At 42.8% G+C, this 11,896-nt stretch overlaps 2 protein-coding genes and 1 long non-coding RNA gene across 7 annotated transcripts; 2 read left to right on the top strand and 1 right to left on the bottom strand.

Moving 5' to 3' along the window:
- Nucleotides 1–3: 3 nt before the first annotated feature.
- On the bottom strand, nucleotides 4–2,129 carry LOC6609206. 3 transcript variants are annotated; one of them, XM_032715547.1, is made up of 3 exons: nucleotides 1,796–1,862; nucleotides 983–1,353; nucleotides 4–825 (listed from the first exon to the last, which is right to left on the bottom strand). In XM_032715547.1, exons 2-3 carry the CDS (start codon nucleotides 1,221–1,223, stop codon nucleotides 218–220), a joined length of 849 nt encoding a protein of 282 aa, XP_032571438.1. In that variant the 5' UTR covers nucleotides 1,224–1,353; nucleotides 1,796–1,862; the 3' UTR covers nucleotides 4–217. The 3 variants fall into 3 exon arrangements, with proteins under 3 accessions (XP_032571438.1, XP_032571437.1, XP_002033897.1); XM_032715546.1 differs by lacking the exon at nucleotides 1,796–1,862 and adding an exon at nucleotides 1,561–1,706; XM_002033861.2 differs by lacking the exon at nucleotides 983–1,353 and having other exon boundaries at nucleotides 1,796–2,129.
- Nucleotides 2,130–2,147: 18 nt separating this feature from the next.
- Nucleotides 2,148–3,201, top strand: LOC116800454. Its single transcript, XR_004361413.1, has 2 exons — nucleotides 2,148–2,250; nucleotides 2,311–3,201. It is a non-coding gene; the product is annotated as an uncharacterized LOC116800454 (long non-coding RNA).
- Nucleotides 3,202–3,365: 164 nt separating this feature from the next.
- LOC6609205 (sprouty-related, EVH1 domain-containing protein 1) lies at nucleotides 3,366–11,652 on the top strand. Of its 3 annotated transcripts, none has more exons than XM_032716591.1 (6): nucleotides 3,366–3,516; nucleotides 4,446–4,813; nucleotides 8,598–8,775; nucleotides 8,835–9,003; nucleotides 9,811–9,900; nucleotides 10,015–11,652. In XM_032716591.1, the coding sequence occupies exons 2-6, from the start codon at nucleotides 4,794–4,796 to the stop codon at nucleotides 10,770–10,772; spliced, it is 1,215 nt and encodes a 404-aa protein (XP_032572482.1). In that variant the 5' UTR covers nucleotides 3,366–3,516; nucleotides 4,446–4,793; the 3' UTR covers nucleotides 10,773–11,652. The 3 variants fall into 3 exon arrangements, with proteins under 3 accessions (XP_032572482.1, XP_002033896.1, XP_032572483.1); XM_002033860.2 differs by having other exon boundaries at nucleotides 3,367–3,516; nucleotides 9,745–9,900; XM_032716592.1 differs by lacking the exons at nucleotides 3,366–3,516; nucleotides 4,446–4,813; nucleotides 8,598–8,775; nucleotides 8,835–9,003 and adding an exon at nucleotides 9,025–9,403 and having other exon boundaries at nucleotides 9,745–9,900.
- The last annotated feature ends 244 nt before the right edge of the window (nucleotides 11,653–11,896 follow it).

The raw sequence follows: 11,896 nt of genomic DNA, 5'->3' as shown, positions 1-11,896 counted from the left end.
GCCTTTTCCTTAATTTATTGTAGTGCTTTATTTCGTTTTGAGTTTTAAGTAAAATATAATTGGAAAATATACAAAGTATTCGCATTTGATAAAAGAGCATCATTTAAATGAATACATAACATATGTATAATTATTAACTTAGTTTACGATACGCTTAGACGTCCTTTTCCTTTATCGTTTCCTTCGTTCCTCTGGGTAAATGTATATATTGGAGCGCCTACTCATCCTTGGCGACTGGCGAGTCCTCACTTTCCTTGAACAATATATCCTGGATCTTGGACCGCACGTACATCTTCCGACTGAGCGAAAGGTGGCGCATGACGGGCACCAAGCTAAGTGCAAAATAGTAGTCGTCGTCCTTGGTGAGCTCCTCGTGATTTTGTTGTATGATGTAGCTGAGCTGCTCGCTGACAGCGGTCAGCCGTTCGATGGACGTCTCCAGGTTGTTCTTCAGCTGCTTGGCCGAGCTGCTGCTGGAGGACGTGGAGGCCACCACAGTAGCCTGTACGCCCGAACCCACACCGATGGCCCTGCTACTTCCCCCGGCGGGTGAAGTCGAATGGGTTAGCACGGTCACTTGCTTCTCAGGCTGATCCAGGCCCTCATCATCCATCACGTGTATAGGGCTATAGCACAGTGGATCCTCGCTGTATATGATGTCCTTAATGTCCTCGCTAATCTCATCGTTCTGCTCGTACTCCTCCCACTTTTGCGGCAGGGCACCCGCCTCGCCCAGATAACTGGCGACATTCGACTCGATCTTCGGCTTGGCCACACGCAGCGGCTCCCTCAGCGTCTTGGCCTTGGTTATCCGCACGGTTTTGTCTGCAATGCAAAGGATGGAAGCGATGGTTAATACGATACATATTGGTACAGCTACCGTATAATAACAAAAATATCATAACCCAGAGATGGGCGCCGGCGATAGTTTCCCGCCGTCCCAAGGGTCGATAGCCCGCCATACGAACTTCGTTGGGATTACCTTTCTTGATGATTGGGATCATCCGGGCCTGGGGACGTTGCTGTACCGGACTGACCAGCACCTCGTCCCTGTGCTTGTGCCGCAGATGCGTCCACAAATTGGTCGTATTGTTGCCCTTCAAATTGCTGGCCATGCCTCCACGCGATATATTATTGCCGCAGTAACGGCATATCGCAAAGTTTTCGCACTCCTCGTTAATATCGTAGTGCTGCCACACATTGCTAACACGACCCTTGGGCATTTTCAATACTTTTCTCTAGGTAATTAGTACGTCAAAAGTGATTTTTCTCCACAAATTTATTTTTTGCGATATTAGCGTTGCTGTCGTCAGTGTTGTCAAGTGCCGTTGCAGTGTTGTAAAACGCCTGAACCTAAGAGTAGAAACAAAGGCAACGGCAAACCGAGGTGAAAAACAAGAATAAAAGAATGTTTACATACTTTTCAACAGCGAAAAATCATAAGAATACTTTTAACATAACAATATTTTTTAGCTAATTTTTTAATAGCATTTTAAAAAATATACAATAGGTTTATAAACTGTTTACAAGCACAACCACTGGTTGGGGAAAATTCTGTACCTATCCGGCACTATTTTTATCTATAGTTTTTTTTTCCAAGGGGATTTACTGCCTTGCTATAACTAGATTTTCTACTTTTCCCGCGCAAAAGTGGAGGAGCCTGTACCGATGAACCGTGGATTTATCGCGATGGCATCGGGCACTGATCCGTGCTCGGTTTCTACGGCACGGAGCACGCGTGGCAGTGGATTTCGATTGCGAAGGGCGTGCGTGAGATTTCGGATCCCGAACTTACCGTTACTGCTGCTGGAGTGGAGACATCGGTGCCGTAGCAGCGATCCGGTTCCAGTTTTCCCGCTGTAGGATAACAGATCGCCACAGGTTTTGCAGCAGGCGTACGGCTCTATGTGGTCGTCGCACTGGACGAGATTGAAAAACCTCCAGACGCAGCTTTTGGTGTTCCTGGGCTCAACGAGTTTGCAACGCTTGTCCCCGGATTTGAGTAGGCTACGCAGCTCTGATTTCTTTTCAACATGCATCGTGGCGGATCGGTTGTTCGATTCGTGCTGGTTTAATTTGCCAAAAAGGAAAATAAACCGAAATTACAAAATGTACACAAATACAAACTCACGAAAATTCAGTCACGCACAAAACTGTGTTGGTAAACAAGCGCGAGAACGGTGCGAAAAGTCTAAGGTGGTGTAAATAGCCACTGACTTTCTTAACAAGAACTTGATTTAATATATCTTGGTAAAGTTAATTCTTTTGCATTCTATTTTTTTCTTATGTCTTATATATCTTTTCTTTTAGTTTAAAACATAAAATTCTCTTATGACTAGCGATTTCGATTACACATGGTATACAGTCTATCGATAAACTCAATTGAGTTGCTCTTTGTAAATTGAATCAGTAGAATCTCTTAAAATGGGTAAAGTTTTGATGGCTTTCTACAGCCAAAACTATTTCAAGGCTCAATTGAACGCCGGAGTCCTGCGATTCAGCAAGAAGTGCAGTCGCGGCAAAATGGATACACTTCACACAAGGAGCAACTCAAGTGCTACAGAACCAAAGTCATATGTCCAAAAACAGAGGACACCTGGGTGGTGGCTACGAGGATGAAGAGGATTCCCATCGGAATCCACACGTTTCCAGTGCGGACAAGGCCACAAATAAGATAAGATGCGTCGCCAACTGCCGTCCCTTCAACATTGTCAAAGATGCAGGTCTTCAGAAAATGGTCTGGGACTACAAACAGAAGCTTAAGCAGGCCCACTCCCGATGTCCCGCATTCGCCTGAATGGTTATACCAAAGAATAATTATTCTAGTGTCTTTGGTTATACCATACAAATGCCATATAGGTCATACAAATGTCTTATAAAGATAGGTTTGACGTACTGGAGTATGTCACTCCAATCGGGAATATTTCACGCTCCTCCACAGGACTAGCTGCCATATCCTGTTAATTCCAGCCATGGCATGTGCCGGGAACCACGTTTGTTCTTTCGCAGACCAGAGGCCTGGCCAGTAATCCCGCCTGAGGAGGGGATGAGCTGCACCGAATGATGTTTCTTAAAACCAATACCAAATTGTAGGCTTTCCTAGTAACGTTATTGCCTTTAGTGTTAATTCAAAACTATTAACTATCGATACACAATAAAGTTCGAAATAATTAAAATTTTGAATAAATAAAACAATACGAACATTTAAAGTTTCGTCAATATTTTCGTTTTCAAAAAATTCGCAATAATTTGTAACCCCAGAGTTGCAAATCCATAAACTCATATTTTCGCTATATGCATTTTATACGTTGGTATTTTATATGAAGTTTTAGAGTTCGCACAAAGAGTATATTTATCGGATTCGTCCACGGTCACACTGTCCCCTAATTTTTTCGCCGTCGCCGTCGTTTGTTTTTGGAAATGTCAATTGTTGTGAAAATATCTGCTTAATTGTCAAAAACGCCCAATCGGAAAAAGCACAAATATTCGCAAAAAAATTGCGCACAAGCAGCACAAGTAAATGTCATTAAAAACAGTGCAAAATTAATACAAAGAAAATGCTACATTTCGTTGCGTCTGCTCCTGCTTAGTGTGTGTGTTTGTGTGTATGTGTGCGCGTTGTTAAATAAATGAATTAAAAGGCAGAGTTATACATTTTAAATGCGAAATAATGAAAAGCGAGCTGATCCAGTGCTCTCTCTCTTCCTCTCCCTCTCATTTTTACTGTTACAAAAAGTAGTACTCCAATTCACGCACATGCATACATACGTAAGCACAGTGAAAAGCGAGAACAATAAGAAGAAAATATAGTTGAAAACCGCTGCGGTTAGCAATTAAACATATCGGTTGGGAAAATCGGTGAAAAGATATAGCTGTGGTGCAGTATGTATAGGCGTATGTAAATATGAAATATGTAAAGGCAGCAACAGCAAGCAGAGCAGCATATACACACATGGAGAAATCGCCCAAAAAACTTTCTGCGCAAGCTGCGGAGAGCGCGCGAGAGGGAGATAGAGAGACGGAGAGTGGGAGAGCGAGAGCGATTGATTCGTTGGTGCAAAATGTATGAATGAATTTTCGCTTTTGCAAATTTTATGTTAATAAAAAAGCAGTGCTCGCAGCAAATGGTAGTTCAAAACAGCTAAATAAATAAGAAAAATAGCAATATAGTTTACAATTCCGAATAGTCAGGGTTTGAAACGCGTAGAGAATACCGAGTTGAGCCTCTCCTTCTCTCAATTTTCATCTGTTACATCTTTTGTTGCTTGGAAAAATCCGTGTATGTACGCGTTTGTGTGTGTGTGCGAAGTTTTCCACTGTGTTTGTCTACACGCCCACATGAAAAGCGCCGTGTTTGTGTATTTGGGGAAAAGTAAAAGTGATTCTCGATTTATAAACGCGAAACCCGAAATTAATTATTCACCTTCGCCCACCTTCAATTTTAGTGAATGAATAGAACCCCCCCAACTCTTTGCAAAGCCCCGCCCCCCAAAATTGTGCCAAAACGCAAGAGAAGCAGAGAAACGAAAAGAGGAAGAGTATTGGAGATCGGCGAGATATTGCAAGTCGGATAACAACAGCAAAAACAACAACGTGGGATTGGATCGCCTAAGCAACTATTTGACTTTCTTCTGGTGTTGTTGTTGTCGCTCGATTACACTTTTTTCGTTGGAAACGTTTGTGCAGCAGCAGCTCTGAATGTCTTTATGCTTTAATCATGGTGTATTTCGCCACCAACAACAACAACACCGACACTACACGCTGCTATATTAGAATCTTTCTGATAACGAACCATGACAGAAGGACATGAAAGGTGAGTTTCTCGCAATTACAACAACTTCAAACACGTAGATAGATAGATCTGTAGATATATTCAGTGGAGGAGATACACATATTCACAGAATAGAAGACTTTATCATCTGTTTCTATCAATAGTAATATTCAAAATAATGTACATAAGTCTGGTTAAAAGTGTATGGATATTCAAATTATTATCTAGGATTTAAAAAGCTTTAAATTGAAATCAGAGAACAAGTTGGTACTCGCGCGTTTAAAAAAAAAGCTCACTAAAAACCAACAATGTTTTGAAAATTTCAGATTGCTCTGTTTTTAAAAGGAACTTAAAACGTCATATCCCGGATATCATGTATCATATATACTTGATAAGAAAATTTCAGGAATTTTTAAATTTGCTGTCATGATCGGCTTACTCAACTCTTAAATTCCTAGAGTCTGTTGAAAGTTTTTAATCATTCTCAGTTTTCTAATTTATTTTTAACATGATCTAGGAATAAATTTTTTTTTTTTTAAATATTAAGACGTTATGTATTTATTTAAAAGTGCCTTGTGTTCTTTTACACATTTAAATTCAGGCAAGTAGTGACGAAGCGCGCCACTTTGGTTCGGCTGCACTCGTTTCTGGCTATAATGCGCATTTCATGTGTTGCAATTATTTGGCGTGCCTCGATTAATTGCCATCAATTGGAAGCCGATTGGTGGAAGTCAATTTCAATTTGCGAAGCGCTTTTAAATTGAGTCGACGGGCTCTTTTCCTCAATGGACAGCCAACCGCCAGTCGTCGAATGAATGAAGGAAGAAGCGTGAGTCATTTGTCTGGGCGAACTGAAGTCTCCGCATTGTCTGTCGACACTTTTAATGAATGAAATGGAACGCCCCCATGTGTGGTTTCTTTTTCCGTTCGCCTCTGGGTCCAATAATTGCCGTTGTTACGACTACTCACGTATTATTGCCTCGCGCCACTGGCGCTCTTTAAATTCTATTCGAATATGATGTCATTTTGTGTTTGTCCGTCGTTTTGTTGTTTGTTTCGTCCGCGGTTCGTTTATTTCTTTCGGCAAATGCCTGCGCATCAAGAACAAAAAGGAGGGGCATTGGGCACACAAGGTTCCAATAGTTTCATTCATGTCTTGCTCTTTATTCCGTCCTCATAATGAATTGATACGCGGCATGCCCCCGCACACATAGTTCCTTAATGGGTGCCCACAACTATTCCGATGTGCGAAAACTAGCAGAGAGATCAATGATATCAGCGATTTTAGTTGACCTCCATATAGTCAATTGAATCCCAGAGAGCTTACAAACGAATGCAGATCTTGGAATAACTTTAAATATATATTTTAAAAGTGTTTTTGTTGTAGAAAGGTAACTCACATTCACTCGCTATGATACAATCGAATTCTTCTAGTGGGAATAGCTTTGTCTGCTATGACTATCTCTCCACTTTTTACCTTTGATGGTTAAACTTTCCCATTAACACTTGCTCAATTTTCAAAAACAGGCTCACGTTTTGCAATGATACAATTTTTTGGATTTTATACATTTTAAATGGTCTTCATGAAATATTTACAAAATATATTTCATTGCTGTGCAGATCTTGAGATCTCAGAGACCAGCTCGCAAATATAACTTATTTATGCAGAATGTCGCCATAAAGTAGGCAACTATATTTTGTAAACTAAGTGTATTTTAGCATGAGTACTATTAAAATTCTGTAATTCATTTTATATTATTTTGTTCATTACAAAAAATGCAATACACATTTAATTTAATATCCTACTAATGTTGTCAAAAAAAGTTACCCTGTTTGCTGCGTTTCTTGCTGCAGCGGAAACAACATTCGATTTCAATTTTGCATTGTAAATTGATTGGCATGTGAATAATGTAACGGTAAGCGGGACATCGTTACCACGCGACATTTGTGCTTGTGTGCAAATATAGGTAGGAGTGTGCATCTGTGTGCGTGTGTGTTAGACATTGGGGGCTATCAAAACTATTCGCCTATTTAAAGAGTGGCTCTGGGTGTTGAAACTTTTGTATTTTTTCTTGTATTGTGGCGTCGCCTCTCCAACTTTTTGTGTGGGTGTGCACGAACACAGACATAGACGTACACGCACACGCAGAGCGTTCATTCATCTTTTCCTGCTGCAGCCCCTGTGTGTGTGCGAGTGGGCGTCAAAGTGTGTGTGTGTGTGTGGGAGTATCCAAAGCATTCGCTTGGCAACAATGTTTTGGGCATACCAAATAACTCGAAAATTTTGTAAATAATTATATGGTGTTAAAAAGTCGGGAAATTGGTTAGTTGGTTGGATTTTGCTTGGACCCAGATCATTTATGGGCGACAACTCCCACACACTCACACATTAGAAAAGATAACTGGATTTCTCGCTCGCTCTCTCTCCATCTCTCACATCGTCTCTAACGGTATCTTTCCCACGCATGCGCTGTGGCTGGAAGTGAGAGCTTCCAAATATTGATGGACTTTTAGTTTCGGCTTGGGGCAGTCTCTTCTAGCTTTCCACAAGTATATAAAAGTGTGTGTATGTTTTATGTTTGGCGGAGTTGGTAGTATATCTACATATATCATTTAACTTCATTTCGACTACACCCTGGGTGGACCACAGACTCTCGAATAACTGGGTGGCAACTCTAATGGAGTGAACGGTTAGCTTGGCAGCGCCTCTCTTGCTCAATGAAAACCCGTTATGCGCTATTATTATGCTCTGACCCTGGATAGTTCCGTTGGCTTCCTTTCGGTTTTCATTCACGCTGCCTCGCAAAATCCTTGACAGAGCTGACGTAGCTGAATGAAAACCATGGCGGGACCAGTCCTTGACATGTCCTGCCTTCTCGGAGGCCCGGTGACGTCGCGACAAAAATATTCATTCTGTAAAATCCAGCGAAACTAGGACAAGCATGTGTACATATGACACGCACACCGGTGCACACACATGCACGCAAACCCCTCCCCTTAAGCACACACACACGCACATTCACATCGCATTGGCCTAGTGAAGTTTCAACTCCCTTTTTGGAGCTTTTTTCATTGAGTAACTCCCTTTTTGATTTGCCCGGGAACTCTGTCCCTATTCAAGCACATTCAATTTATGCGAAACTTGTGCGCAGGTCATCAAAAACTCCATTTTATGCTACCCATTCATAAGGCGAGTAAAGTCCTTAGCTCCGAAGTTGCGGCTTCATTTTCAAGAATGAAACCGTATATCATTTGGCAACGCCAAGTTACATACAGATTCTTCATTGCTGAAACCCCTTCTAAAAAAGTATCTCATTTTAAGACTAGATGAGATAAAGGTATATATCCTTGCTTTGTCCTTGCTTTGAGTTAGTATTTTTATAACGAAGGACATCCAGATATTTTTAGTTTTCATTGGCTTTTTACCCTCGCTTCAATGAATCAATTTTTGCCGATGGCAGGTGCTACTAGTATCCTTGCTATGGCTTCCTTGACGGTGCCGAAAAATTGAATTAGCCAAATTAGCGACACTTGTGGGTTATCCTGTCGAGGATATAGAGGCAGCTCTGGTACCTCGATGCCTCTCATTCGTTTTAAACCATTGGCACGTCCAGCATGGCTACGGTTTCCTATACCAAACTTGGTCCCAAACGCAGGTTAAGCAGGTGGGATTGATAGCGATTTCATTATTTAGGCTAAGATATGTCTAGCATGATAAGATCACATTAAAAAATGGCTATAAACCTACAGAGATATTAAAATCAAGGACTAAATTGTATTCTCCATCGAAACTAATGCAACATACACCCCTTTTTTCTTTTTACAGCGACTTCTTAGTAACAGTACGCGCACAGGTAATGACCAGAGACGAGAGCACCGAGGGCTGGCTTCCGCTGGCCGGGGGTGGCCTGGCCAACGTTTCAATCCGGAAGCGGGCTAGGCTATCCCCATTGGCATCGGGTCATGACTACATCATCTACGGGCAGAGGATATCCGATCAGAGCGTGAGTATAGATCACACACTAGAATATGCTGATGATATTGAATGATTTACTTCCGGCAGGTCATCTTGAGCTGTGTGATCAATCGTGATCTGAAGTATTACAAAGTAATGCCCACATTTCATCATTGGCGCGCAGGGAAGCAGCGGAATGGACTCACATTTCAAACGGCCGCCGATGCGCGAGCCTTTGACAAGGGCGTCCTGCGCGCCTACAACGAGCTGATCGATGGTAAACTCCTGCCCGAATCCTCATGGCTGAGCCCCAACTACCAACTAATGTACCAACTAGTTGCATGACCGGCTTGCACATCCCGTCTCTCTATCTCTCTCTGCTTTCTGTCAGCCCGCTTTAGTTGCCTTTTGATTCCTACTGCTTACCTACTCATGCCGAAGCCACTTGCCTTTCTTTCTTCCGATTCTTCCAAGCCTCTGACTTAGTATTGCTTTCGTTTACTAATATATATATATAACTTTTTGTATGTCTTATGCTCTACTTTTGCCACAATACCAAACGAAAAACCAACCCAAATATCAAACATCACCACACACAATCACATTGGAATATTGCAAATTGTTTTAAAAATCAACAAATCAACCAAACATTTAAATCTATAATTTCAATCAAATTGGTAAGTGTTAAATGAGGCCGTACCTCGAATTTAGTTTTGTGTGTGTGCTGTTTGCTTTGAAGAGGAACATTGCGCTTCTCGATCGCTTCAAAATTCTCAGCACATATATGTGAAATAGTATAGTCTAGTACACACTAGTAGGTCACCACGTTTCGATGAGTTCTTTTCAATTTCCATGCTTACACTTAGCTGTATTCTGATTTTACGCTCGTCAAGATCTATCTTCTTTCTGTACAACTTTAAACTGTTCTCTGCTTTGAGCCTTGCTAAAAACTTTGCTGTTTTCACATATATAGTTATAAATGTATCATGACTAAAACTGATTCATTTACCTTATCTAGGACTGGCCAAATCGAATCCAACGATAATATGCCCACCGCTAACCAAATATGATTCGGTTGGCGAAGATGATGTATTCATGACCCTGGACTTACCTGTGGAGAGCGAGAGTTTACAAAAGATCCATTCAAGCCCCGAGGGCAGCGAGAAAAGTCACAGTAAGTGTTGCTAGATTGGGTAAAAACAAGTGCAAAACTCTTTAAAATTGATTCACTTGACACCCATTGATTTAGCAATTCAGAGCACACCCTAATCCATCGCTTACTTTGCAGAGAGCGTCAGCAACAACTCCGACTCGGAGAAGCTGCCTCCGCCGCCCATTCACTACATATCCACGGACAAAACATCGGCCACCACGTCGCAGCCAGACGCACCGCCCGCTTCTGCTGCTCCATCGCCGGCGACCGCCGGCCAGATAGCGGCCAGTGAGAACTACTCGTACGTGACGCTGACGGCGGTGCATCACGACTACAACTATCCGGTGGTGGACCAGCCGGTGGGGGCGCAGGTGCTCAATGCTCGCAGGGAGTCGATCAGTGCACTAAAGAAGCGCAACGCTCTGGAGGCGGCGCAGGCGATGGCGGCGGCACAGACGGCGGCGGGTGGAGGACTGGCCTGTCGCGACGACGGATCGGGAAAGCCACTGCACAAGCCGAACGTATCCGACATACTGAAGAAAGAGACGCGTTTGCGATGCCGCTACTGCCACGAGCTGTACAGCGAGGACTTCAATCGTCGGGGCGCCTGCGAATATGCCCCGGATGCGTTTCGCAGCGGCTACGAGTGCATCTCCGGAATGGGCTGTGCCCGTTGCATGATCTACCACTGCATGAGCGACGCCGAGGGCGAGACGGCCCAGCATCCGTGCGACTGCAGCGCCAGCGAGGCCGGCTGCAGCAAGCGCTGGCTGGGCCTGGCGATCCTCTCGTTGTTCGTGCCCTGCCTGTGGTGCTATCCGCCGCTCCGCGCCTGCCACTTGGTCGGCATCCACTGCGGCCTCTGCGGCGGGCAGCACAAGCCGCATGTCTGACATTTGGAGGCCCGCTTGCAAGGACAGCACGATGATGACCCCAGGCCCAGAAGCGAATTCCACTACCACCACTCCGAGCAGAGCATAATGAACAGCGCCAACCGTCCGTGGGGCGCCAAGCAGAAGCAGTCGCAGCAATCGCAGTCCCAATCGCAGCGTCATTTTTACAACTGGGAGCTGTCGCACAGCTTGGGTGCTCCGCAGCATCAGACTCCGCCGTATTTAATGCAATCAACTGGCAGGAAGGCACCCCAAAACGATTATGGACGCTTGCTGTTCTAGGCTTTATCCATGATGACAGCCTGAGGACCCATTTTTGCAAACTAATTACCAAGAAGTACTGATTATTTCACCAGATCTACGGTATCTTAAAGATATCTGAATGTGGACAAGGAAATGTTTTTCTGATAAATGGCAAGAAAACAATGTTTTCATACTGTTGAGATGAAAAGATCGTGTCGATGCAAAAGCACAGCTTTTTCAAATCGGGTGAAAGAAGAATGTGTAAAAAGCAATTCAGCTTGAAAATCAGTTCGCCAAAATGGGTCTGTGGTTCGATTTTAGTATCATTTCGGTATACTCCATTTGAATTGCCATAATTAATTGTATATACAAAAGAGGATTATGTATCTAATTTTAATATACTTTTATAACTTATGTTTAGTGCTCTCGCTTAATTATAGTTTTGTAAAAACGGGCTATTTGTTTTTATTCGTAACTGAAACACATTTTTTGAAAAATCAAAATATTATACAATGATTGTTTTAGTTTTAGTTGTTTAGGGTTTTTTGATATTTTACACTTGCTTGTTAACAATTCGAAATTGGAGAACAGTATTAAAAGGCCAAGACAAAGGCAAAGGCGAAACGAGAACTAAATATATTTAAATGCGATTTTCTCTGCGCGATTCCAATGTCACGCGCTCAAAAACTCACACGAAAAGTTCAAACAATCGGCAACCTGATGCGCAAATGAATAAATAAATCGACACACGCAACTAGGCAGAAGAATTAGTTGGCGACACACGGCTGTCGAGCCGTTCTTCTCCGAACCTGAACAAGAATTACAAATTGTATTCGACTACTCCTCTAGCAAAAGAGTCCGCGGCAATGCTCAAGTTTTGT

Source organism: Drosophila sechellia, chromosome 2R, assembly GCF_004382195.2.
Source record: "Drosophila sechellia strain sech25 chromosome 2R, ASM438219v1, whole genome shotgun sequence".
Lineage (NCBI taxonomy): Eukaryota > Metazoa > Arthropoda > Insecta > Diptera > Drosophilidae > Drosophila > Drosophila sechellia.
The sequence above is the reverse complement of the archived record's forward strand: the minus strand, read 5'-3'. Positions and strand labels throughout refer to the sequence as shown.

Coding starts and splice junctions, on each gene's coding strand:
- LOC6609206 (XM_002033861.2), bottom strand. CDS start 2,039: ATGCATGTTGAAAAGAAATCAGAGCTGCGTAGCCTACTCAAATCCGGG. Junction 826..1,795: donor CCACTCCAGCAGCAGTAACG/GTAAGTTCGGGA, acceptor TTTGCATTGCAG/ACAAAACCGTGCGGATAACC.
- LOC6609205 (XM_002033860.2), top strand. CDS start 4,794: ATGACAGAAGGACATGAAAG. Junction 8,776..8,834: donor AGAGGATATCCGATCAGAGC/GTGAGTATAGAT, acceptor TACTTCCGGCAG/GTCATCTTGAGCTGTGTGAT. Junction 9,901..10,014: donor GGGCAGCGAGAAAAGTCACA/GTAAGTGTTGCT, acceptor CTTACTTTGCAG/AGAGCGTCAGCAACAACTCC.